At 41.5% G+C, this 27,248-nt stretch overlaps 1 protein-coding gene across 4 annotated transcripts in view; it reads left to right on the top strand.

Moving 5' to 3' along the window:
* Positions 1-27,248, top strand: part of SFSWAP (splicing factor SWAP) — a 103,154-nt gene that overhangs the window by 14,395 nt on the left and 61,511 nt on the right. For all 4 annotated transcript variants that reach the window (XM_053370227.1, XM_053370226.1, XM_053370228.1 and 1 more), the window contains 4 exons: positions 632-857; positions 1,900-2,006; positions 3,474-3,609; positions 25,316-25,562. In XM_053370227.1, the coding sequence (XP_053226202.1) occupies positions 632-857; positions 1,900-2,006; positions 3,474-3,609; positions 25,316-25,562 (716 nt within the window). The remainder of the gene's footprint in view (positions 1-631; positions 858-1,899; positions 2,007-3,473; positions 3,610-25,315; positions 25,563-27,248) is intronic.

The following is a 27,248-nucleotide window of genomic DNA, read 5'->3' as shown; positions in this document are numbered from 1 at the left end:
TCACCCTATTTGGGAAACATGCCAAAAAACATCCCATTACAGTGGTACCTCGGGTAAAGTACTTAATTCGTTCCGGAGGTCTGTTCTTAAACTGAAACTGTTCTTAACCTGAAGCACCACTTTAGCTAATGGGGCCTCCCGCTGCCACTGGAACACGATTTTTTGTTCTCATCCTGAAGCAAAGTTCTTAACCCGAGGTACTATTTCTGGGTTAGCGGAGTCTGTAACCTGAAGCGTATGTAACCCGAGGTACCACTGTACACCCAAACCCAGAAACTATCCTGGCTTGTTTCAAATTGGTTGCCTCTGGCAAAATAAGGCTCACTCTTTTTAAGCTGAAATATGATTGTATGCATGTGTCCAGTAGGTTTGGTAAGTCAGAAATTCAAAATGCTACTAGATACTGTGGGCACCAGTAGCTTAAGTTGTAAACTGTATGTTCGCCTTTGTATTAGAGCTTAAGAAAATGGAGTATATACTAGCTATTTTCATCTCAAGTAGTGAAGCTCTCAAAGTGGGGATACATTCTTCTGATTTAGAGTGTGTTTGCTTCAATGGGGGTGGGGAAACTGTGGACAAATTCTCTAAAAGATAAACTGCACAAGTTTATCATTTTCACTTCTTCTTCTAGCCACCGACAGCCAAAATGCATGCAATCATAGAACGGACTGCAAATTTCGTCTGCAAGCAGGGGGCTCAGTTTGAGATTATGCTGAAGGCAAAACAAGCTCGGAACTCTCAGTTTGACTTTTTGCGATTTGACCACTACCTCAACCCTTACTACAAGTTTATTCAGAAAGCTATGAAGGAGGGGCGATATGCTGCCACTTCAGAAAAGAAAAAAGAAGAGGAAAAAAGTAAGTTTAGTACTTTTTAAAAATGGCATTGGCTGTGCAGCAGCTTATGCATTTCTTTCTAAATCATTCCAGCATCTTGATGGATAAGAGAAGTGTTCTCTTAATTATTGTTGTAAATATTACATGTAGTTACCAAAGGCTATGTATCTTGCTGGCAGATAATTATGAGAAGTTTAAATATGTTAGAATAATGGGCTTCCAGGGCATAGCCTAATATTCAGCTAAGTTGCTTTTTAATTTAAATCTGTTCTGAAAATACCTAAAGTAGTAACTTCAGTCTTTACCTATTTGATGTGGCTCCCCTAAAGGTATAAGAAAGCAGGCCTTCAGGGAGCATTGTACTTGACACCCCAGTTAGAAAACTAAGTTAGATCACTTAAATAACATGGTAAATGTATGTAATATGTAGTTCTATAATAATAATTTGAGAATACTGTGCATTCATTCTGTTCTGCATGGCTACATCATTGCAGACTCTTTAGGACTCATACAGGAAGCAAGTTATGCAATGAGCAAATATAAATGCACAGCTATGGCCACTTGTGGTGGCATAAATAAGATGCACACTATTCAAATATCTAAAAGGCTTTTGAGGGAAATCTAATGTAACCCTCCTATTTGCAGGCTAGGTTTGTACTCAGAAGAAATGTTGCATTTCCTGCAGCTCTCCACTCCTCCTCCTGAGCTGTTCAGGACAGCCCTCTAATCCTCTGGAACAGATTTTTTCATAGAGCAGAGGAAGCTGCATTGGGAAGGGGGAATAGGAGAGAATTATTTATCCTCTCTTACATTAGCAGGTGCCTCTACTGGAACAAAAGCTGTTCCATGAGCAGGACAGCAGCCTTGGATTTCACACTTCATTCCTGTGCAACTTTTCTAATGCATATAATGGAAAGATTTAGATATAGGGCTTAGGGAATGAATTTGATATAATTATTGATTTCCTTATAAAACCTATAGCCTATGCATTTTAACATCCTGCAAGTCACTCCCTTTCATATCTCTGAAATGATAAAACACAACCATACATTTTTTTAAACAGATGCAGGAGGTACTGATGATGAAGATGATGACTACGATGGAGATAACTACCTGCACCCAAGCCTCTTTGCTTCTAAAAAGCACAGTAGACTTGAAGAGCTTATGAAGGTATTTCGGCATGCAAAATTTCATTTTAGTGTTTTATATCTTGTTGAGCACCTGTTTTCTTTGTGAGACATCTCAGTTGATAGGTGTTCACAAACAGAGTAGTTCCATGAATCCTAAGTTGGAATTTTATACTCTGAATTAGAGCTCCCTGTAGCATATCACAAGCTGTTTCTGAAATTCCCAAGTGGGTTCTCCATGCAGCTTGGGGAGATGCTTTTTAGAATATACAAGCCCTGAAAGCCTACCTTGGGTTATGTAACAAGTTGTTTAATGAGTTGTGTAGCTTTTAGAATCTTGACTAGTGATAACACGGTGTTTTCTAGCTGCCATCAGAAACTTTTTATTTTAATTAAACATATTTAAATAAAATAGCTGTTTAAATAATTTCAGTGACTCAGATGTTGTCATAAATCACAAGATCGAACAGTAGATTCTTCTTGATTAGATTGACTGAGTTAAAAAAACATTTATATTGATTAATCAAGTGCAGTAAGTAAGATACATGTGTATATAGAGCCAGTGTGTAATTCACCTTTGCAAAATAGTATGATTTCATCTTTGAGCTTCTGTGGACTAAGATGTCAGTGAAAGAATCCATCCCTCAGTTGCACTATTTCTAGGATACATATAGTAGACCTGGATCAAATACGGTGGGACATATATTGTTGAGAACAGGCTTAAATCCACAGTTTGTGGCCTTTTGAAATTACTGTTCCTCTAAAGTAGACAAAAATTGCAGATAGGCATGTTACTCCATTAGAAAATCCACTAATGGATAAATACATGGTAGTAGGACTAACTAAAATGTTAGTGAGCAAACTTTCAAGTATTTCAGAACTCTTGCTCAGTCTTAAGCAATTTAAAAAACAAACCAAAAATGGAGATGTATTGGAGGAGAAGTCTGCAGCTTGCAATAGTCTTAAAATAGAATTAGATGTTATGGGCAGTCCCACTCACCGCTTCACGTTTGTTCTGCAGACACTTGGCTTTTTTAAAGATTTGCCTAGCAACATATTTTTCCTTCCTTCCCATTTTTTCTTAAAGTCCAGTCTGATGAAGCATTTTAATGAACTTCAAAGCTTGCTGACATCTTTGTGGCCTTTTTGTTAGTTTAGATTTAATAGTATTACCATTGTGTTTGCACTTGTCCTGTTATCCAATTTGTAAAGCATAACTGGGATGTGCTTTGTAGGATGAATTGGGCAAAGATTGTGCCGATTTTAATTTTAAAGCATTGTATTAATGGGGAATAATAAACTTCACAGCTTTTATTGCAAATTCATAATAATCACATTCACAACTCTACAAAGCCTTTTGAAACCAATTCCAGGCATATAAAGTTTAAGTGCCCCTTTTGCAACCTTTTAAAATGCCAATGTGGTAAATTAGTGGCAAGGAATCGGGTGGGGTGGGGGCATTGAGAAAGAAATTCTGAACTTTTCATGCTTTGCTTTCCTCCCCCATCAGCCTTTAAAGGTGGTGGACCCTGATCACCCGCTGGCAGTGCTTGTTCGCAAGGCTCAGGCTGACAATAACTTGGCTGCCCCACAGCCAGCTGAAGGAGCAGCTGTTCAGTCGTCACAAATAGAATATTCTTCAGATCGTAAGTACATTGGGATAAGCGGATTAAGCGTGTGAGAAGGTTTTTATTTATTAACAGGAGCTAGGAGAGGCAGTACTAATAATCACTAAATAGTATTTAGTAGATGTGCCATTGTTGGCTCAACAGTTTTTCCTTCACATGTTCAGTCAAGCTCCCTTAATGTATCTGTCAGGTTTGGAGACATGAATAGAATTCTCTTGTCGTTTCTAATTGATCTGCTGTCTGCTCTGCAAAGTTGCATTTTAAAGGCCAATTTTTGTTTTCAGCAGGAGCATAGGTGCCCATTGTGTATAAGATCAAACTAATGCTTGCTTTGGAGACGCTGACAATTTTCCTTTGGGAATATATATTCCCAGTTTTCCGAGAGGTTCAGAGTGACTTGGATATTTGATCTGTATGAAAATGTATTCAGGCATGTAGGGCGAAGTAGGTAACGCCATGGTTAATGTATTCAGTGAAAGACAAAATTAACATTTGATTGAATGATGAGCGTTTTCAGATTGTGCTTCAAGGCATGAAAGAGGTGTTGCTGGCTTTGAAACTTTAGCAAAAATGGAGAGCCAGTGTGGTGTAGTGGTTAAGAGCGGTGGACTCGTAATCTGGTGAACTGGGTTCGCATCTCCGCTCCTCCACATGCAGCTGCTGGGTGACCTTGGGCTAGTCACACTTCTTTGAAGTCTCTCAGCCCCACTCACTTCACAGAGTGTTTGTTGTGGGGGAGGAAGGAAAAGGAGAATGTTAGCCACTTTGAGACTCCTTCAGGTACTGATAAAGCGGGATATCAAATCCAAACTCCTCCTCCTCTTCTTCCTCAAGAGCATAATTTAGTCTTCTGTTCCTAATTTGTACAAGAAACCTATGGCTGTGTGTACCAGACTTTGGATTCCATGGGCGTGTGTGGCAATTTTTAAAAAATAGGTTGAAATAGGAGGCCTTATACACTCAAATGAAAGCATGTTTTCTTGATGAGATCCCAGATAAAGGCAGCCTCCTCTTCAGAGCCCCTGGATATGGGATTCAATATTGCTTTCTAGTATCTGACCGTACCCTTTGCCCAGTCAGTCAGCCAGTGCCTAGAAATGGGATTGTGTGCTCTGGCCAATAGTGCTATTTCAGGATTCCCTTATATATCAGTTAGCTGCATGATGCAATTTTGGTGCATTGTTAATATCTCACGATGGTGTCACTATCTGTATATTGGAATTGAAGAACGATCAATACCGCATGGTGTCTCTCCGCCCCCCACCCCCCTGCCACTGGCTATCCCGAGAGTCATGGAAGAAGTAGTATACATAAACCAGACTTGCAAGATGGCCTATTTTTAGGAGGCATCCTTCTCTTTCAACAGATTAGTGTGCCCCAGTCCACAATTTCGACTTGTTTTGCATGCTTTCACCCGGTGTGGAAAGCAGCGGTTGAATTATGAGGTCTGGCATTTATTTTGAATAAAATAAATGTGTAGTTCTTGTACCTTAGTTATTGCCTTCCCTGCACATTAGAAGAGAGGTTGGGAGGGAGTTTACAGTCTTTCATTTTCACTGTGCAGAGGTCAGCTAGAAGAAATACTTTCATCAAAGTAGCTCTCAAGAAACATGCTTGTCTTGCGACAGTAGACAGTCATTGATAAAAGTTGGCATGGCTATCTCATGAGCACATTATGAAAAACAAAACTGGTCAGACTGTCAGAAAAACCATTCTGACCTCCTTTAGAAAGTATGTTTCTGATCTGTAGCTAGAGAATAAAACATGCAATTGTTCTGAACAGCATATAAATTTCAGTACTGCATGTTCAGGTTGACTGTTGCTGCAAGGAAGAGAGCTCGCTTGAATGATTGTTTTTAATGTACACAAAAATATACTTTCCGGCAAACATTCAATCAGATGTCAGAAATTGAGGCTCAGGGGTTTCTGTGGAATCTTGGTAGTGACACAGTAGCAAAAATGCTTTATTGGTGAGACTGCAGTTGGCTAAAGCGCTTCAATATTGCAATTCTGGAGTTATTTCACTGTAGTCAATAGGACGATTTCAAAGTGATTTGAAGAGTGCAAACTCAGCGTATATGCTGCTGATTCTAATTATGCAATCCATACAAAAATTGTTCCGCAGATAATTTGAGTGTAATTTCATCTTGTTAAAAGATGAAGAATAGAAGATCTTTGATAAAGGGATGAAGGCTCAAAGGTTCACATATTGCCTTTCCTTTGCTCAGTGGTGTTATTTTCTTTTTTTTCTTTAAAAAAAATTAGTAACTGAAGGTTGTAATTTCTGGTTACTAATCATGCTGATCTGCAGATACAGTACTGTGCTTGTATAGACAATAGTTCAGTTTAGCTAAGGCAAATGTAGGGCATTATGACTTGAGTGCCATAAATCACAATGATGTAGCCTACAAAAGTTAACCGAATGGTAGTGGGGTGGTAAGGGGCTACATAGGGTCCTGAAACCCTGTTGCTTGATGTCAGGGAACTGCCATCGGAGCCAGAGGGAGAGGGAGGGCTCCAGAGGGATTCCGGAGAGCGTCCTGGGAGGGAGAGAAGCAGCCCATCTTCTGGGGAAGGGAATCAGTGTAGCACCAGTGGAGAAGGGGGGCAGATGGGGGAATCGGCGAGGTGGCTCCATGACTCCTCGCCGGAGACCAGCGGGGAGAGCACGGGTCCTCCGCTGCCCACACCCTCCCTGCGCAGAAGGCTTCCGCGCAGGGAGAGTAGGCGGCGACTAGGCATCAAAGAGCTTCTTTGCTGGAAGAAGTTCAAGAAACGCCCACTGACGGATTCTGCCTGCGATTGAGACAGCCACGGGTGAGTGGCTGTCCGGACAGAAAGAGTTCACCCAGGTAACCCAGCCAGGTGTGGTGCCAATTTACGCACGAGCAACCCCTAGAACCATTACACTTGATGACTGTATGTTCTTGGTATACTTACAGGCATTGCTGCTGCTTTGCAAGGCATTGGTCATACATTTTTGTTCCAGGCCATAGGTGTTGGACAGTCATCTGCAGTTGATCTGCAGTTTAAGTCCCAGGTCATGACATTACCCATTCAACTCAGTTCTTCTCTGTGGAGCGGAGAGAACTCCGAGGTGGGAGGATTGAGGTGAATGGCTACAAGCATGCAGTCTCCAAACAGTGGAGGTAGAACATGGCAATTCACCTTACTCCTCCCATCTCGAAGTTCTGTCCACTCCATAGAGAAGAACACCTATGGCCTGGAACGAAAAGGTATGGCCCCACTACCATTTGAGCCTTCATCCCTTTACCAGAGATCTTCTATTCTTTGTCTTTTAACAAGATGAAATTACACTCTGTCAAATTATACGCAAAACAGTTTTTGTATGGATCGCATACACTGTTGGAGACCGTATGCCTCTGCATGTCAGTCGCTGGGAATCACAAGTGGGGAGAGTGCTGTGACACTCGAGTCCTGTTTGTGGACTTCACATGGCCAACTGGCTTGTTATGAAATTCTGGACTAGATCTAGCAGGCCTCTTCTTATACTCATATGGTGTATGATGCAGCTGAAGCTATGCAGGGATGGTTCTGAATACAATGCCTCTTCCACCTGTGGATGTAAGAGGTCTCTAAATGGGATGTACAAACGGTAAGGCCCTAAGGTTTGGCAAAACACAACCCACTTGGTGCCCTTTGTACATTCACAGTGAAATACCTTTTACAGTAAGAACAACTGTCCTCGGTTCCATCATAGAGGAACGGTAGTAAATAAATACAAGAGTAAATGAATGTCAAGTCCATCCTACTTGGTGTGCTGTGCCTAATACAGATACTTGATCTTTTACAGGTTGCAAACTTGCAATATTATAAAAAGAAAAAAACTGAGATGCTCTGGGTGCCGTTTAGTACCAAATTTCCACTTGCACGGCACTATGAAGTACACATGACCCTGTTCATAACCAGTTACATATTAAGTAGCCTCATTGAAAGTACTTGTGTCTCATTTAAATAACTAATCAATATGTGTTTTAAAACATGGAACAGTTGGGCAGCTTGGAAATAAAGATAGAAAATTAATCTCAAAACTGTATTCAGAACCTATCAATGATTTCAAAGTGCGGTCTTCTCACACATACACCTCCCTCTGAAAAAAAACCTGTTTGTTCAAAAATGTACATTCTCTGGCCTGTAATAGTGTGTAAGTGATTATATTATAAATAAGTTGAGCAGTTTAACTGAGGAAAGGATAAAGTATCTAGGATAATGTGATATACAGGTGTATATTTTTATACTCATGGAACTTTGCTCTTGGTTGGAAGTAACAGCCTAGCATTTTTGTAGATAATACTTCTAGACAAACTTGCACAAGCTACAGTAAGACAAGATAACCTTGGGAAATGGATAAATCAATTGAGAAAGTGCTTGCAGCTGATATTTTGAGACAAATGGAAGAGTTCAGTTTGGGGGGGGGATGTCAACCTGCAAATCGGTCTTTTAAAAGCATGTAGCATAATCCACAAAGCTGTCTCTCCAGGCCGTTAACAAAATTGCTGTGATTTGCAACGAATAGTAAATTTCTCATTGACTTCGGTGAGAACAGGATCAGTGCCATTTAGTTTTGTTACAGGTGGCACAGTGAAGAATTTCCTACAGTAGTGACAGGCAATGTCCCATTTACACATGGTATTTTCATCTCTACTTGCAGCCACAGAAGGAATTGGCTTGGCAGATACTGCTGTTTGTAGTAATGTCTGTTGTGATGCATCTTTGGGCATGATGTGCAGGAAATAATATGGCATCTTGTTATATTAAATAAGTGGAGATTGCATGGGAAATGGAGTGAACTGTCAAGTTTTTTAAATCCTTCCCTAGACTCAGCAGAAATTTGGAATTGAGTCCAACAAAGATAGGTAGTTGCCCCTCCCTTAGGTCTGCTTTAAGCCCATATATTTAAAATGATAATCAACAAAAGTGATTACAGTAACTAGTGTTGACTGCAATGATTTAAATATTGGTCCATTGCTCTGCAGAAATGACTCTGGACTTCAAACACAAATGTGGTTACAAAAGTTTACTAATTAGTGTTAGTTCCTCTTACATCAGTTTTATGGTGATATGTTTACATTAACAGTATTGCTGTTTAAAAGGTTTCTGTAACTTTGATTAATTGTAAGTGCCCTCTTATAGCAGGGGTTGAAATGCAGTGTGCCTAGAGAGGTAGTTTGTGCTGCCCACAGGATACCCTGCCTCCCTCTTGCTGAAATTACGTGTATGCTTGAAAGATGCATCAGATTGTAACCAGTAAAATAGGTTGCAGGGAATTGTGGTGGTGGTGCTCACTGCGCTTTCGGCCCAGTAAATTTGGCAATCACTGCATTACAGTTTAGTCCTGGGCATTTTAAAATCAATCTTCTAGTTCGTAGTCAGTTCATTCCTGTTTCTTCCTGACGCCGCGATGTTTAGGATGCCATTTCTTCTAGAAAGGAAGGCTGGGTGCAGATTTGTTGCATTTAACGGTTTTCGGCATATAGCTGTGACCCTGCGTCATGAAAACAAGGAACTGTTTGAGTGTACTCTATTGTTCTAGACCAGGAGCATCCACTCTTGTGTATTGTATTTGTAATGTGTTAATCTTCAGCAAGAAATTTTAAATATCCATTAACTTCATATAATATACCATATAGGTGCTAACATTTTGAGAGTAAAGGATGGAATGATAGATGCATTTCCCTGGAGTCTTACTCTTTTTCTTACACTCTTCTTTCAAATGAAGAATGTGTCTTTTGCTCTCTTTATTGTTTGCATTTGTTTCCATTGAGGAGGATATTGATTTAAGTAAAGACAAAGAAAGAGTTTCTTGTGTTTATAGTTTTCTCAAAGGAATAACTAATGTGACCATGTTATTTCTATCTGTTCTGCATTATCAGTGGCATAGTCGTTTACTGCATATTAAATATTATAGTGAGTTAAGGGCCAAATGAATGAAGGTCGTAATGCTAATCACCAAATAGTTGTCATAATAAGTGATTCCTCTATCATTTTGCCTAAACCTAATTTTCTTAGTTATGCTAATTTCCTACAGCATTGATAAAAAAATCCCTGAAGACATAATAAAATGAAAGTGGTATCTGAAAGACAGAATGGGAAAATGTAGTCTAATCACCACAAAGCATATATTTTAATTTCAGTATGCCAGTCTACATTGTAGAGAATTGAATTGTATTTTGTCTGGGTTTGTGAACATTTGGTTTTCAAGGCTTTAACAATTTTTTGCTTGGAAGATCAAAATGGTTGGATATGTTTGCTATTTGTACATGCAATCACTAAAGAGTCATAGGAAACCTTATAGTAGGTTTACCTATTAAGAAGATAAGAGCCGTTTTAGATCAGATCAAGGGTCTATTTAGTTCAGTATTCTCTTCCCACCTTGGCCTTCTTGGTGACCATGGGAAGTGCATTGATGGGCTTCAAGTTGCCCATGATGGGGATCAGCTCATCTAGCCCAGTAGTGTCTATTGGATCTCCAGGGTCTCAGCCAGAGGCACTTCCCATTACTTTCTTGCTATCTAGTAATTGGAGAGGTGGAGAGTAAACATGTAAAGCTCACACTCTACCAATGAGCTATGGTCCATTCTCATAATGGATATATCTTGAGCCACTGAAAGTCCACCCAGTGATAAGTAAGCATCCATCATTCTTTGGTTTTTGACCATTCACTGTATGCAGTGAATGACCCCATACTTGTTGTTGTTTAGTCGTTTAGTCGTGTCCGACTCTTCGTGACCCCATGGACCAGAACACGCCAGGCACTCCTGTCTTCCACTGACTCCCGCAGTTTGGTCAAACTCATGCTAGTAGCTTCGAGAACACTGTCCAACCACCTCGTCCTCTGTCGTCCCCTTCTCCTTGTGCCCTTAATTTTTGCCAACATTAGGGTCTTTTCCAGGGAGTCTTCTCTTCTCATGAGGTGGCCAAAGTATTGGAGCCTCAGCTTCAGGATCTGTCCTTCTAGTGAGCACTCAGGGCTGATTTCCTTAAGAATGGATAGGTTTGATCTTCTTGCAGTCCATGGGACTCTCAAGAGTCTCCTCCAGCACCATAATTCAAAAGCATCAATTCTTCGGCATTCAGCCTTCTTTATGGTCCAGCTCTCACTTCCATACATCACTACTGGGAAAACCATAGCTTTAACCATACGGACCTTTGTCAGGAAGGTGATGTCTCTGCTTTTTAAGATGCTGTCTAGGTTTACCTGTCATTGCTTTTCTCCCAAGAAGCAGGCGTCTTTTAATTTCCTGACTGTTGTCACCATCTGCAGTGATCATGGAGCCCAAGAAAGTAAAATCTCTCACTGCCTCCATTTCTTCCCCTTCTATTTGCCAGGAGGTGATGGGGCCAGTTGCCATGATCTTATTTTTTTTGATGTTGAGCTTCAGACCATATTTTGCACTCTCCTCTTTCACCCTCATTAAAAGGTTCTTTAATTCCTCCTCACTTTCTGCCATCAAGGTTGTGTCATCTGCATATTTGAGGTTGTTGATATTTATTCCGGCAATCTTAATTCCGTCTTGGGTTTCATCCAGCCCAGCCTTTCGCATGATGAATTCTGCATAAAAGTTAAATAAGCAGGGAGACAATTTACAGCCTTGTTGTACTCCTTTCCCAATTTTGAACCAATGAGTGCGATTGTGCGGTAGTTGGAGCATTCTTTGGCACTGCCCTTCTTTGGGATTGGGATGTAGACTGATCTTCTCCAATCCTCTGGCCGCTGCCAAGTTTTCCAGATTTGCTGGCATATTGAGTGTAGCACCTTAACAGCATCGACCCCATACTAGAGGGCTTAAAAAATCATATGGTAGCTAACATTCCCAGAATGCTAAACTCTGCATATTGAATACTCATAATACAGATCAATTTCCACACACACCCAACTATTACAGGGTATATCACTCTATTTGGTTTAGGTTATCTTAACCGCCACTAAGCAAAACAAGGTCCAAATTCTTCCTACCAGAGCCATTGCCTAAAACCAGTGTTATTTAATAGAAAACTGCCTGTCTGAACCCTGCCAGACAGTTGTATAATTCAGTCTGCAACTCACTCTCGGCAAAAACTTCAGATGCAATCTAATATGATTCAGTCAGCACCAGATGATAAATTAAACATGCAAATAGGGTCTTATGCATTTTTAATCATGTAATGCTATTGTGTATGGAATCAAATATTGAATATTCCCCACAAGCTTGGTTTGCAGTTTTAAGCTCACACACTGGCGCCCCTTTTCCATGGCTATTTCTGGCATGTTGAACATGACTGTCAGCATAGGTAGTCCTTCATATGCTGTTTTTGCAAATACAGTAATTCATATATGAAAGATGATAAGTATTTAAATTCCTGCTTTCCCTTCTCATATCTTTTCCCCCTGTACTCATATGCACATGTATTATACTTACTCTTTTGGGAACGGTTGGCCTCCCTCGAAACCACTAGTGAGCAACATTCTCTGTCTCTCTAAGGAGGGGGAGTCAGATCATCAAGGAAAAGGAGTATTTTTAAATCAACAGTTTGAATAAAACTTCTTACTTTGTTCCTTGACAAGCAAGGGTATTTGTGTTTACAGCAGCTAAAACATTCTGGTTTGTAACTACAGTTGTACCTTGGTTGCTGAATGTCTTGAAACTTGTACATTTCGGCTCCTGAATGGTCAAAAACTGGAAGTGAGTGTTCTGGTTTTTGAACGATTTTCAGAAGCCGAATGTCTGGCACGGCTTCCAATTGGCTGCAAGACGCTCCTGCAGCCAATCGGAAGCCACGCCTTGGTTTTTGAAAGGTTCTGGTAGTCAACGGACTCCCAGAACGCATTCTGTTTGAGAACCAAGGTATGACTGTACCTTTGGGAACCAAGCGTACCTTGGTTTTCGAACAGCTTAGTTCTCGAACATTTTGGCTCCCAAACATCACAAACCCGGAAGTGAGTGTTCCGGTTTGTGAACTATTTTGGGAAGCCAAACGTCCGATGGGGCTTCCATTGCTTCCAATCAGAAGCCATGCTTTGGTTTTCAAAGTCAGAACGGACTTCTGGAACAGATTCCGTTCGACTTCCAAGGTAAATCGATTCTACTAAATTCTACTAAATTCTGGAGAAATGGCCATGTTAGGCTGTTGCATCAAAAACAGCATTGTCGTACCGTACCTTAAATACTAAATAGATGTATTTTGACATAAACTTTTGTGAATGTATTATAATGCACTGGAATGCCAGAGTACATTTTCTTTTATCACAAAACTTTTTATTCCTTAACGCTACCTAGGAACTCAATCCAAAATCAAAACCTACATGGCTTTTGCGCTAGTGCTTTATACCTGGAGATGAACAGGGCAGCTGAAATTAATGGATTTCTGTTTTGGTTCTCTGTACACTTGCCAAATACATTAATCTGGTTCACTTCAGTACAGACAAGGGCCACATTTCAGTACAGAGTTGGTTTGTTGAAGTTTCCATGAGCAATGGGTGGTAATTATCAATGTTTCTCCATGAGATAGAAAGCAATCTCCACACTCTTTGGATTGATGGCAATAAATATGCATAATTTGTCACAATAATAAATACAACATATGATTTTCTTCAGATTGACTTAAAACTAAGAATTCTTTTAACAGCGCATACTGGAATATGTTATGCAATTGAAATACCAATTTAGATAACCAAAGAGGTTCTTTTCTCTAATTTCCAGTCTACTGTGTATTCCTACACTGAATTCTTTTAACTATAAAAGCTTATGTGGGTGATTCACATTTGAGCATTTATTTAGAGGGCTAAACTTGTATTTTCTTTTGTCTAGAAATTCTAATGTGTTTTTTTGCATTCCAAACTTGTAGAGGTCAAATATTTGCCCCTCTCCTAAATTTAATGGTTCTTCTGAAGGTGTGCAGCCAGTCATAGCGCATTCACAAGTACAGTGTGAGGTACCATGAAACTGAGGTATATGTTATCCCCCCCAACCCAACCCCCACCCCAAATTATAAATGCCTTGCTCATTCTTTGGCCAAAATAGCAGAAGATTTGGAGTACAGTCGCTACTGCCAGGTCATTCAGTTTTACCTTTCCTTAAGCTCTGGCTGGTCCTTCACCTTCTCCACACCTTTCTTCAGTTTCAAGTGCAGATAAGAAACTTGCTGGTCCCAGCAAGAAGCACTCACTCACTTTTGCTAACATGCTTTTGATGCTTTGCCCACTCTTTTCTGCAGCAATATTGGTTCATTTACACAGGCCATTGTAAACAGTCTGATGGTTCAAATAGCTTCATTTATTTAAAACAGTGTTTCTCAAACTTGGGTCCCCAACTGTTGTTGGACTACATCATCTCTGACCACTGGTCCTGCTAGCTATGGATGATAAGAGTTGTAGTCCAACAACAGCTGGGGATCCAAGTTTGAGAAACACTGCTTCAAATTTTTCCCTGGTTGAAATTAATAAAATTTGAGATCAATAGAAAGCAACAGTTCCTTCCCTCAGAGTTAAATCTGAAAGAGATATCACCAAATGAAAAAGGGGAGAGAGGAGGAAACAGAATACAAACACAGATACCAAGTTACAACATCTCCCCTTCCTAATGGTAATATTTTGATAGATCCAGAATTGGCCTCCACAGTCACTTACGGATTCATTGTTAAAACCATGTTTATGAAGACAATCTTACTCGGCTACGAGTGATTGCCAAAGAAGATTTTGATAGACTTGCTATGTGGATTCAGTTAACATTTTGGTGATGTCTTACTGGATTTGATGGGGTGTCAAAGTGTGCTGTACTCAAACCAATTTACCCTGATGATTTCCTTGATGAAAGCACTGAAAATTAAGTTGTGCCCCTCCTCTTAAAAGGGCAAATAAGTGTTTGTTAGTTCCTTTTGTCTCTAATCATTCACAGCCCAGAGTTGCATTCGAGTGCCAATAACTCAGTGCTAGTGTATGTTGTTGCCTGTAAAAGGCTTCTTGTCCAGTGTTCACCTTTTTCTTACTATTAGAAGTATGGCACACTTTAGCCCAAAGGGGGATTTTTTCTCTCTCTCTTTGAAAATTATTTTGCTTCTGAGACTTAATTTTTATCAGAACTCTGCAGATGTAGGTTTGTCAACATGGCACAGCATGAGATTGCCTTCTACTGTTAACTCTGCAGAGCTTAGCTTGACACCATGCTGTATTTTGGGAACAAAGCATTTGTATACATACTAGCGAATTGTTTTGCTTAGAGCACTTAATTAAATGGGTGTGTTCTTAGCTCTCGTGCATGTGCACACACCCATCTTCATCAGGAACATTATAACATTCATGGTGAATTGTACAGAAGGCATGTGTTTTCAACAGAGAGGCCATAATTCAGTGGTAAATCACCTGCTTTCCATGCAGAAGGTACTAGTTTAAGTCTCAGGCACCTCCAGTAGAAGGATCAGGTGGCAAACTATGGGAATGATCCTTCCTCCGCCTCAGACGTGGAAGTGTTGCTGGTGGTCAGAGTAGACAACCCTGGACTAGAATGACTAATAGTCTGACCTAGTACAAGGGATCTTCCAGTAATCACTTCGTTCAAGCTGCATTTTTTTTAGATAACAAAGCAAAAACTATTTAAAAAGTCACTTAAGAGAGTATTGCTCAATGGCAAATGGGAAACTGAAATGAATCTTAAATTGTAACACTTCAATCTCTTTCATGTGGCACCTTCTCAGTCTTAAAATTCTACAAGGATACTTCAGAAAAGAGGCTGGGAATAGAGTGTGTGCCACAGTAAAGGAATGCTGCTTGAAATCTGGGTTTAAACTTAAAACCTGTAGTTTTAAGGAGCAATTAACAAATGCTTTGGTGTAAAAAAAATTGTAACTAGGCCACATTATATATGCATATTTAATAAAAGAAGACCTAGCAAGTCATAAAACTTTCAATCATACAAAAAGTTTAAACTATAACACAGTTTATACTGTCAAGGATTCTGAAGGTGATCAAGGTTGTACTCCCAATTTGTGTGGGACGACAGCCAGGCAAGTTGGGCTCTACTGGTGTACTCTCTAGAAAATGTCCAGTATTTCCCTAGAACTAAGCACTATAGGAAAAAAATATTAAGAGCCACAGGTTTTCATTGCTGTTCTTTCATCAAGTAATCTGGCTCTAGGAGTACCCCCAGAATTCCTAGAAATTTGAAACTATACACCTCCAAAACAAAGTGTATAGCTAACGCCCTCCTGGTGAGTTAAATGCAGCTGCATCTCAGGATTCAACAAGATAGAAGGCAAACAGGATGGGAAAGTACAAATGAGCCCAGTGTCAAAGCTTGACATGACTAAAATGTCCATGTTTGCAAGCATTTTGTTATTTTATCATCACTGCTACCTATGTTACAGGAGCGCCAATATAAAATAGCCCAGCTGTTTATGGAATAATCTCCCTACTGTCATGAGTAGCGAAAGGTCTGCATAATTCATGCATTTTACAGGCACAAAAGAAATGAAGGTTTGTACCCTCCTGAGACAAAAAAAGGACCTTTAAGTTCACAGCTGTTAACGTGCTATTCAATTAAATATGCATGTAGGAATTCCTCATTTGTGAACTAGTATGTCACTGGAAACAGTTGTTGCTCGTGGAAATTGATTCCTTTGAACTACAGCTTCTCAAACTGGGCAACAGGGAGACACACACACCCCGAAAAAAATTATGCTCCTGAGTTAATAAATACAACTATTGGAAAAACACAACCAACAACTGAGTACAGGTAATTTCTATGTTATGTGACCGTTTGCTAATGAGAAGCCATGCATACTCGCAAAAATGCCTAAAGTCAGAAACCTGCAGAACCACCCTTCCTGCCCCCAGCAAGGAGGGCTACTTAGCTGGCTTCGGGAAGGCACATGCTCAGCTTGGGAGAGGATTCGTAAAGGCTCTGGCAGCGTCCTGGAGTCCTCCCACCTCCTTCCCAAAGTCCTGTAAGTGCTTTCCCAGCTTTGGGAAGAAGGCAACATCCTGGAGTCCTCCCACCTTGCCAGAGCCCTTGCACTGGCTTCCCTAAGCTGGTTAAGCCTGCGATCGCAGCTTTGTAGGGGCACGTGGAAACAAGTAAATGGAGAATGGGTTTCTTCCACCCTTCATTCATTTAATTATTTTCCGCCTCTTCATGTAAGCTGCGATCATGCAAGTTAAATAAGCGTAAGATGTGAGATACCTGTACAACTGAGCACACAGCAATATAACAAAAAGTGGAATTAGCAATAGTAAAGGTAAAGGTACCCCTGCCCGTACGGGCCAGTCTTGACAGACTCTGGGGTTGTGCGCCCATCTCAAGAGCCCGGGGGCTAGCGCTGTCCGGAGACACTTCCGGGTCACGTGGCCAGCGTGACAAAGCTGCATCTGGCGAGCCAGCGCAGCACACGGAAACGCCGTTTACCTTCCCGCCAGTAAGCGGTCCCTATTTATCTACTTGCACCCGGGGGTGCTTTCGAACTGCTAGGTTGGCAGGCGCTGGGACCGAGCAGCGGGAGCGCACCCCGCCACGGGGATTCGAACCGCCGACCTTTCAATCGGCAAGCCCTAGGCGCTGAGGCTTTTACCCACAGCGCCACCCGCGTCCCGTTTAGGAATTAGCAATGTTGTTGTTGTTGTTTAGTCGTTTAGTCGTGTCCGACTCTTCGTGACCCCATGGACCAGAGCACGCCAGGCACCTCTGTCCTCCACTACCTCCCGCAGTTTGGTCAGACTCATGTTTGTGGCTTCGAGAACACTATCCAACCATCTCATCCTCTGTCGCCCCCTTCTCCTTGTGCCCTCCATCTTTCCCAGCATCAGTGTCTTCTCCAGGGAGTCTTCTCTTCTCATGAGGTGGCCAAAGTACTGGAGCCTCAGCTTCACGATCTGTCCTTCCAGTGAGCACTCAGGGCTGATTTCCTTAAGAATGGATGCGTTTGATCTTCTTGCAGTCCATGGGACTCTCAAGAGTCTTCTCCAGCACCATAATTCAAAAGCATCAATTCTTCGGCGATCAGCCTTCTTTATGGTCCAGCTCTCACTTCCATACATCACTACTGGGAAAACCATGGCTTTAACTATACGGACCTTTGTTGGCAAGGTGACGTCTCTACTTCTCAAGATGCTGTCTAGGCCTGTCATTGCCCTTCTCCCAAGAAGCAGGCGTCTTTTAATTTCGTGGCTGCTGTCACCATCTGCAGTGATCATGGAGCCCAAGAAAGTAAAATCTCTCACTGCCTCCATTTCTTCCCCTTCTATTTGCCAGGAGGTGATGGGACCAGTGGCCATGATCTTCGTTTTTTTGATGTTGAGCCTCAGACCATATTTTGCGCTCTCCTCTTTCACCCTCATTAAAAGGTTCTTTAATTCCTCCTCACTTTCTGCCATCAAGGTTGTGTCATCTGCATATCTGAGGTTGTTGATATTTCTTCCGGCAATCTTAATTCCAGCTTGGGATTCATCCAGCTCAGCCTTTCGCATGATGTATTCTGCGTATAAATTAAATAAGCAGGGAGACAAAATACAGCCTTGTCGTACGCCTTTCCCAATTTTGAACCAATCAGATGTTCCATATCCAGTTCTAACTGTAGTTTCTTGTCCCACATATAGATTTCTCAGGAGACAGATGAGGTGATCAGGCACTCCCATTTCTTTAAGAACTTGCCATAGTTTGCTGTGGTCGACACAGTCAAAGGCTTTTGCATAGTCAATGAAGCAGAAGTAGATGTCTTTCTGGAACTCTCTAGCTTTCTCCATAATCCAGCGCATGTTTGCAATTTGGTCTCTGGTTCCTCTGCCTCTTCTAAATCCAGCTTGCACTTCTGGGAGTTCTCGATCCACATACTGCTTGAGCCTTCCTTGTAGAATTTTAAGCATAACCTTGCTAGCGTGTGAAATGAGTGCAATTGTGCGGTAGTTGGAGCATTCTTTGGCACTGCCCTTCTTTGGGATTGGGATGTAGACTGATCTTCTCCAATCTTCTGGCCACTGCTGAGTTTTCCAAATTTGCTGGCATATTGAGTGTAGCACCTTAACAGCATCATCTTTTAACATTTTAAATAGTTCAGCTGGAATACCATCACTTCCACTGGCCTTGTTATTTGCAGTGCTTTCTAAGGCCCATTTGACTTCACTTTCCAGGATGTCTGGCTCAAGGTCAGCAACCACACTACCTGGGGTGTACGAGACATCCATATCTTTCTGGTATAATTCCTCTGTGTATTCTTGCCACCTCTTCTTGATGTCTTCTGCTTCTGTTAGGTCCTTACCACTTTTGTCCTTTATTATGGTAATCTTTGTACGAAATGTTCCTTTCATATCTCCAATTTTCTTGAACAGATCTCTGGTTCTTCCTATTCTGTTGTTTTCCTCTATTTGTTTGCATTGCTCGTTTAAGAAGGCCTTCTTGTCTCTCCTTGCTATTCTTTGGAAATCTGCATTCAATTTCCTGTATCTTTCACTATCTCCCTCGCATTTTGCTTGCCTTCTCTCCTCCGCTATTTGTAAGGCCTCGTTGGACAGCCACTTTGCTTTCTTGCATTTCCTTTTCATTGGGATGGTTTTCGTTGCTGCCTCCTGTACAATGTTACGAGCCTCCATCCATAGTTCTTCAGGCACTCTGTCCACCAAATCTAAATCCTTAAACCTGTTCGTCACTTCCACTGTGTATTCATAAGGGATTTGACTTAGATTGTATCTTACCGGCCCAGTGGTTTTTCCTACTTTCTTCAGTTTAAGCTTGAATTTTGCTATAAGAAGCTGATGATCTGAGCCACAGTCAGCTCCAGGTCTTGTTTTTGCTGACTGTATAGAGCTTCTCCATCTTTGGCTGCAGAGAATATAATCAATCTGATTTCGATACTGCCCATCTGGTGATGTCCATGTGTAGAGTCGTCTCTTGTGTTGTTGGAAAAGCGTGTTTGTGATGACCAGCTTGTTCTCTTGACAAAACTCTATTAGCCTTTGCCCTGCTTCGTTTTGATCTCCAAGGCCAAACTTGCCAGTTGTTCCTTTTATCTCTTGATTCCCTACTTTAGCATTCCAATCCCCTAGAATGAGAAGAACATCCTTCTTTGGTGTCACTTCTATAAGGTCTTGTAAGTCTTCATAGAATTGGTCTATTTCAGTTTCTTCAGCACCAGTGGTTGGTGCATAAACTTGGATTACCGTGATGTTAAAAGGTCTGCCTTGGATTCGTATCGAGATCATTCTATCATTTTTGAGATTGCATCCCAGTACAGCTTTCGCCACTCTTTTGTTGACTATGAGGGCCACTCCATTTCTTTTACGGGTTTCTTGCCCACAGTAGTAGATGTGATGGTCATCCGAACTGAATTCGCCCATTCCCGTCCATTTTAGTTCACTGATGCCCAGGATGTCAATATTCTTGCCATCTCATTTTTGACCACCTCCAACTTACCCAGGTTCATGGTTCTTACATTCCAGGTTCCTATGCAATATTTTTCTTTACAGCATTGGACTTTCCTTTCGCTTCCAGGCATATCCGCAACTGAGCGTCCTTTCGGCTTTGGCCCAGCCGCTTCATCAGCTCTGGATCTACTTGTACTTGCCCTCCGCTCTTCCCCAGTAGCATGTTGGACGCCTTCCGACCTGAGGGGCTCATCTTCCAGCGTCATAACTTTTATATGCCTGTTGTCTTTGTCCATGGAGTTTTCTTGGCAAGGATACTGGAGTGGCTTGCCGGTTCCTCCTCCAGGTGGATCACGTTTGGTCAAAACTCTCCACTATGACCTGTTCATCTTGTGTGCCCTGCTCGGCGTAGTTCATAGCTTCTCTGAGTTCTTCAAGCCCCTTCGCCACGGCAAGGCAGTGATCCATGAAGGGGGGAATTAGCAATAGAAAAGTATAAAAAGTAGAATTTTGTATGGTGAGTCGGCTACTTTGACATCTATAGTGCAAACACAGTAACACTGAATTATTCAATAAAACTGAAGGTTGGTGGAAGAGGGAGAACAGACTACAGTGGTACCTCAGGTTACAGATGCTTCAGGTTACAGACTCCACTAACCCAGAAATAGTACCTCGGGTTAAGAACTTTGCTTCAGAATGAGAACAGAAATCGTGTGACGGCAGCAGCGGAAGGCCCCATTAGCTAAAGTGGTGCTTCAGGTTAAGAACAGTTTCAGGTTAAGAACGGACCTCCAGAACGAATTAAGTTCTTAACCCAAGGTACCACTGTACAGTTTTTAAATAACTTACATAGCCAATACTCTGCTACTGCAAACAAACATTAACTCAAAAACTATTTTTTTTAAAAAAGTTTCCCGATTAAATAACAGTCATTCAGCAAATATCCATTCATAATCCGTTGTCACTTGACATTACAAAGCCATCTCTCAGTGGCAGAATACATGCTTTGCACACAGAAGGTCCCAGGCCCAGTCCTGGCATCTCCAGTTAAAGGTGATCATCAAAAACATGGTGAGAAAGTAACTTTCCATAATCACAGGCAGATAAAGTCAAAGTCCAGGGAGAGTGGATTAGGTCAGGGGTCACCAACCCAGTGCCCATAGATGCAATGAGACCCGCAAAGGCTTTCACTTCTGCTCATGGTCAGGGGCTCCAGACCCTAAGCTTTCTTTTTATTTTATTCTTAAAGTAAATCTCTAGCCCCTAAAGAAATGTGCAGGTGCCTTCTAAGTGATTTCTGTGAAATGAGAATGAGTGTGATGTGGTTATCCTGGTTGTGGGGAAGCTCCCTGTTGCTATTAAGGCAACAACACAATTACAGCGAGAGTGTGTGTGTGTGTGTGTGTGTGTGTGCGTGTAAAATCAATATTATGTTATCAGCTCCAACAGGACATAGCTGACTTCCTACAATAAGTATAAGGTTCATAGAATCACAGAATTGTAGAGTTGGAAGAGACCCTGTGGGTCCTCTAGTCCAACCCCCTGCGATTCAGGAATCTCAACTAGATCATACATGACAGGTGGCCATTCAATCTCTGCTTTAAAACCTCCAAGGAACAAGAGTCCATCACCTCTTGTGAGAGTCTGTTCCATTGTTGAACAGCTGTCAGGAAGTTCTTCCTGGTGTTTAGTTGGAATCTCCTTTCTCATAACTTTAATCCAATGGTTTTGGTCCTAGCCTCTGCAGCAGGAGTAAACAAGATGCTCCATCCTCCATGTGACAAACACTTTCGATATTTGAAGAAATTTGGCTATCATGAAAGATCAGTCGGTAGAGCATGAGACTCTTAATCTCAGGGTTCAAACCCCATGTCTGGCGAAAGATTCCTACATTTCAGGAGGTTGCACTAGATGATCCTCGTGGTCTTTTCCAACTCTATGGTTCTATAATCTCCTCTCAGACTCTTCTTACCAGACTAAACATACCCAGGTTCCCTCAACCTCACGATGCTTGGTTTCTGGACCCTTTTTCATCTTGGTCACCCTCTTCTGTTCATGTTCCAGCTTGTCAATATCCTTCTCAAATTGTGGTGTCCAGAATTCGTCATGGGTGGCTGTCTCTCTGATTTTGTATTATGCCATGCTCCCCATCGCAGCCATTTTGTGACTGTTGCCCCCAGCACTGCCCCATATATTGGTCATTTAAAAACCCCAAACATCTCTTTCTCTACCAAATGATAATTTTTGCTGCAGCTGCTTTTTGGGGGGGGGGAGTATTAGGAGTATATCCTTTACCCAAATATAACTCAAGTTACTGAAAAATGATCCTGCAGGAAACCTAAAACTTCTGTGTGCACTCTGACATTATCTATCTTTCATATATCGAGGGATGAGTTTCCCACTCAAAATTGTCTTATCTGAACAGCCCAATTGCTGCTTAAGGATTTCCCTGCTCAAAGATAATCACATCTCTACCACATTCCTTTAAAGTAAGCAATGTGGAGTCACAAGAGACTGATCCATGCCCAGCATCTTAAAATGAATTGAATTTACCAGTACCAAGTCATCTAGAAACTTCATTTTAGGAGATGAGAAAAAGGTCAGCCTTCAGCTGTTATGCTCACAAGCTTGTCAAGGAAAGATGCAGACAAAAACAATTTGCCCCAAAATGTAATAATGCTACAACTTCTGCTTGGAAAGGATGAGGCTTCATGCTTTAACTACTGGATTCCAGGGGAACCAGTTTTCCTTGAAGTAAAGCTAGCAGCCATAGCACAGAAATGCTATATATGTCAACAACAAACCTGACACACTTACCTATTTTTATTTAAAGTATTTCTATATGCCCTTCATCAAATTTCTCCCAGGGCAGCTTATGACATATCTTATTGCTTGTTAAGCAAGCTTTCTCCAATCTGTGAGGTTTCCATGAGAATTTTAAGCAAACAAAGGGTACCTGGAAGCCTTAAAAATAAAATAAAGCCCAATACATGTTTCAGAACCATCCAGATCTGATGCATCAACGTTGCAAGGCTTTTAGGAAGAAATCAAACATTTTCTCACTCTGACTTCTAAGCAATCTAGCTTAAGCTAAGTTGAATAACACATTTCCAAACCAACTTGACAGGTAACTTTCTGTCTTACTGACAAAATCACAATCAACTGCCCTGTGGGAAAAGAGGGCAACACCAACTAACACCAGTATCAGCTGCTTTAGCAAGTTGAGGATACAAGCCAACATGGGGTGAAAATTAAGTTCCTAGTCAGAAGTACTATACAGTGGTACCTCGGGTTACATACGCTTCAGGTTACAGACTCCGCTAACCCAGAAATAGTGCTTCAGGTTAAGAACTTTGCTTCAGGATGAGAACAGAAATCGTGCTCTGGCGGCGCGGCAGCAGCAGGAGGCCCCATTAGCTAAAGTGGTGCTTCAGGTTAAGAACAGTTTCAGGTTAAGTACAGACCTCCGGAACGAATTAAGAACTTAACCCGAGGTACCACTGTACCTTACATGATTCCTGGTGATTCAAATCATAGGGCTTCAGCCACCTAGCTTTTATCAAACCAATATTAATGTCATAAGAAACTGCTGTACCGTAGGCATGCCTGGTACCGAAGTCAAACAACAAAAAGTCAGTCAGTCTGTTTAATGTATGATTCTAATGCATTTTGTCCCCCTAAATAGTCATTACTTAGGTTAGGTTACTTATCCTGGAGCAGTTGCTATTTTGCATATGTTACTCTGGTTTTGCTAGAGATGAGAAGGGGGACAGGAAGCAGGGCAGGGCACCAGGGCTCCACCCACAAAACAAGAACAGTTAATCAGCCATCCCTCTGGCTTTGGAGAGTTTGGAAAGCACATCCCATGCATCTTAATTTTTATTTATTTTATTTTTTGTCAACCACAAGGGCTGGAAAGCTAAGGGAAGTCTGAGATTTTTAGAACAATGAATCCTGCACTTTTTATGTGCCTGCATGGAATCAGAGCATGCATACAAGTCTGGACATGATAGACAAGGAAGGGGGGATTATTTGGAAATCCTTGCTGGTTCCAAAGTGACTGAATAGTGCACTTTTATAATTTCATTCTTGACATTTTAGCAAAATTGACTTTGACATCCATGAAAAGGGTTCCCAAAATTTGTTTTGCATTAAGGTGGCCAACTCATGTCAAAACCAGTTTGCAGTACCAATGTTAAAGTTACTATAGTAGTGGGTTTCAAATCCCTGCACTGTCACCTTTTTTGTTTCTTAACCTACTCCTTATTCTCCCCAATCTGATTACTTCTCTAGGTCCTCTCATAATTACCCTAAATGCTCACCTAAAAAACATTCGTGTCTAAACAGAAAGGGCTGGCTGTTAACATTTGTTTCCTAGCAACTTGTTCTCCTGTTGGCTGGGAGTAGCTACCCAAAATCTTTCTGTTCTTTTTCCTTTCCTTTTCTTTTTTTTTTCAGATAGGGGCTGGGATCATAACCGTCCCGTGGGTAATCACAAGGTTTGACAATAGTAGCTACTACATTTCTCTATTGTTGATTAATTGAGAGTAGTAATAAAAACTGTGTAGCAATTTTTGATTCCTTTATATGTATTAGCTGCATTATACCTAACATGGTCCAGGAATTCTAAGAACCTCACCCCAGATCAGTGTGGTCCTGCTTTTTTATCTCAGGAAGCAACCTGCAAAATTTTGTTTTGATCCTTTAAGAGGTATCCAAATGCATAGCAAATATATAGGAGATAAGCATATACAAAGCAGGTTTTGAGCACTGTGCAGGCATGCTTGAAAGGCCTTCTGAAATTGATGCTGGGGAGAGTTCTAGTGGTTGAATACAGGGCTCCAGAATAGACACATACTGGATTATATGCAAAATTGTTCACGTTGGGCAATGTATGCAAATTGTACCTTTACTTGGTGCAGAATGTTAATGATGCTGAAAAGTCCAAATCCTAGCTGTATAACTTTATACAGTCAGAAAGAAAGCTACTACATTTTCCTAATTTTAATCAGGCAAGCATGGCTTTAATATACCTAAAAGGGCACACGAAAGTGAATTAAGTTGTGAAGGGGGGAAATGGCAATTTCTTTAGATTCTTTGCACGTCTCTCCACTTCCTCATTCACTACAGTGCTGTTTCCATTTGGCCTTGGATGTGTCTGCCTCATTTCACCCGAATGTGTTGACAAAATGCTATTTCTCATTTTCTGCACAAGAAAAATGGATAACGCATTCGGAAGTTGGAAATTTTAACATAAGCGATGTTCCACTTGTGGTAGCAACAGTGCAGGGGATGGGCTGTGGGACCTTTTTGATTTTATTTTTTTTGTTCCCTCTTCAAACTGCCTGAAATATTGATCATAAACCTTTTTTTTTACAGCTACTGTGGCAGCCATGTATTACAGTTACTACATGCTGCCAGATGGATCATATTGCCTCGCCCCTCCACCCCCAGGAATTGACATGGCAACTTATTACAATGCACTACCAGCAGGAGTGACTGTGTCTAGCACTACAGGAGTAGCCACAATGACAGCACCACCTCCTCCTGGCACTACACCACCACCATCTGCAGAGGCAACTGATGACACCAGTGGTGTAACGCCTGCCACGACTACTTCAACAAGGTATCCTATTTTTTGCCTGCCCCTTTGAGTTTGGCTTTGAGCAAAAGCATTTCCTATGGTTTCTGGTAATCCCAGGTCATGTTCAACAAAGGCCACATTGACACCACACATTTACAGCACTGTGGTGCCACTTTACACCGTTATGGAATTCCGGGAGCTGTAGCTTGTTAAGGGGTAAAGGTAAAGGGACCCCTGACAATTAAGTCCAATTGCAAACGACTCTGGGGTTGTGGTGCTCATCTCGCTCTACAGGCTGAAGTAGCAGGCGTTTGTCCACTCCGCAGACAGTTTTTCTGGGTTATGTGGCCAGCATGACTAAGCCCCTTCTGGCGCAACAGAACACTCACATCAGAGCAGCGCACGGAAACACCGTTTACCTTCCTGCCGGAGTAGTACCTATTAATCTACTTGCACTTGGCATGCTTTCTAACTGCTAGGTTGGCAGGAGCTGAGAAAGAGCAACGGAAGCTCACCCCATCGCAGGGATTTGAACCACCAACCTTTTGATTGGCAAGCCCAAAGGCTCAGTGGTTTTGGAGACCACTATTTACTTCCCAGGGTTACAGTTCCCAGAGTGGTTTAACAATCCCTCATCACAGGGAACCCCGGGAATTGTAGCTGTTAATTGATGTGCACTGGAAGTAAGGATGTCTCCCTGCTGCCTTAAAATGTTTGGGCTTTGGTATGTGTCTAAGGGAAAAAGCACCAAATGGTCAGAATACCCTTGCTGTCTTGCTTTGGTTCATGCATGGCATACTCAGGGGTGTTTTCTATGTTTGTTGTTGTTTAGTCTTTTAGTCGTGTCTGACTCTTTGTGACCCCATGGACCAGAGCACGCCAGGCACTTCTGTCTTCCACTGCCTCCCGCAGTTTGGTCAGATTCATGTTTGTAGCTTCGAGAACACTGTCCAACCATCTCGTCCTCTGTTGTCCCCTTCTCCTTGTGCCCTCCCATCTTTCCCAACATCAGGGTCTTTTCCAGGGAGTCTTCTCTTCTCATGAGGTGGCCAAAGTATTGGAGCCTCAGCTTCACAATCTGTCCTTCCAGTGAGCACTCAGGGCTGATTTCCTTAAGAATGGATGCGTTTGATCTTCTTGCAGTCCATGGGACTCTCAAGAGTCTCCTCCAGCACCAGTTTTCTATGTTTACTAGTTCTCAAATTAATCTTTTCAGTACACATAAAACATTTTTTTCCCCATGACCGCAGTGGCTTGTAGCTTTGTTTGTTCAGTTCATTGTAGCTGTGGCCCCATTATAAATCCTCAGCTAGTTAATCGTTGTCTGAAATCTGTTCCAAGCACTAATGTTTTCTTGTTTGAAATTGATCTCTGCTTGGTCAATGTGTTAATTTAGCAAAACAATAAGCTGTGTGACATTAAGAGCACATTACGCAAGTAGGAGTGGGCTTTTGTTTAGATTCTCATCAACTTACAATCTACCAGCGGTTATGCCAGTACTTCTGTAAAAGGTGTTCCAACACTTCTGTTATTCTTCCTGTTTATTGTGAAGGTTCTCTGAATGCCTTACCATGTTATAACAGTGGAATATATTAAAAATGATAGTATAGTAAAATGGTAACAGGATTGTATAAATGGTTTAAACCAGCATGCATGAAAATATTTTGGACTGAAGTAAGTTGCTGGCCTTTATGATTGCACAGGAAAATTTCACGTATACAGCTGTTT

Source organism: Podarcis raffonei, chromosome 16 (genome assembly GCF_027172205.1).
Source record: "Podarcis raffonei isolate rPodRaf1 chromosome 16, rPodRaf1.pri, whole genome shotgun sequence".
Classification (NCBI taxonomy): domain Eukaryota; kingdom Metazoa; phylum Chordata; class Lepidosauria; order Squamata; family Lacertidae; genus Podarcis; species Podarcis raffonei.
This window is presented reverse-complemented; position numbering and strand designations above follow the sequence as displayed.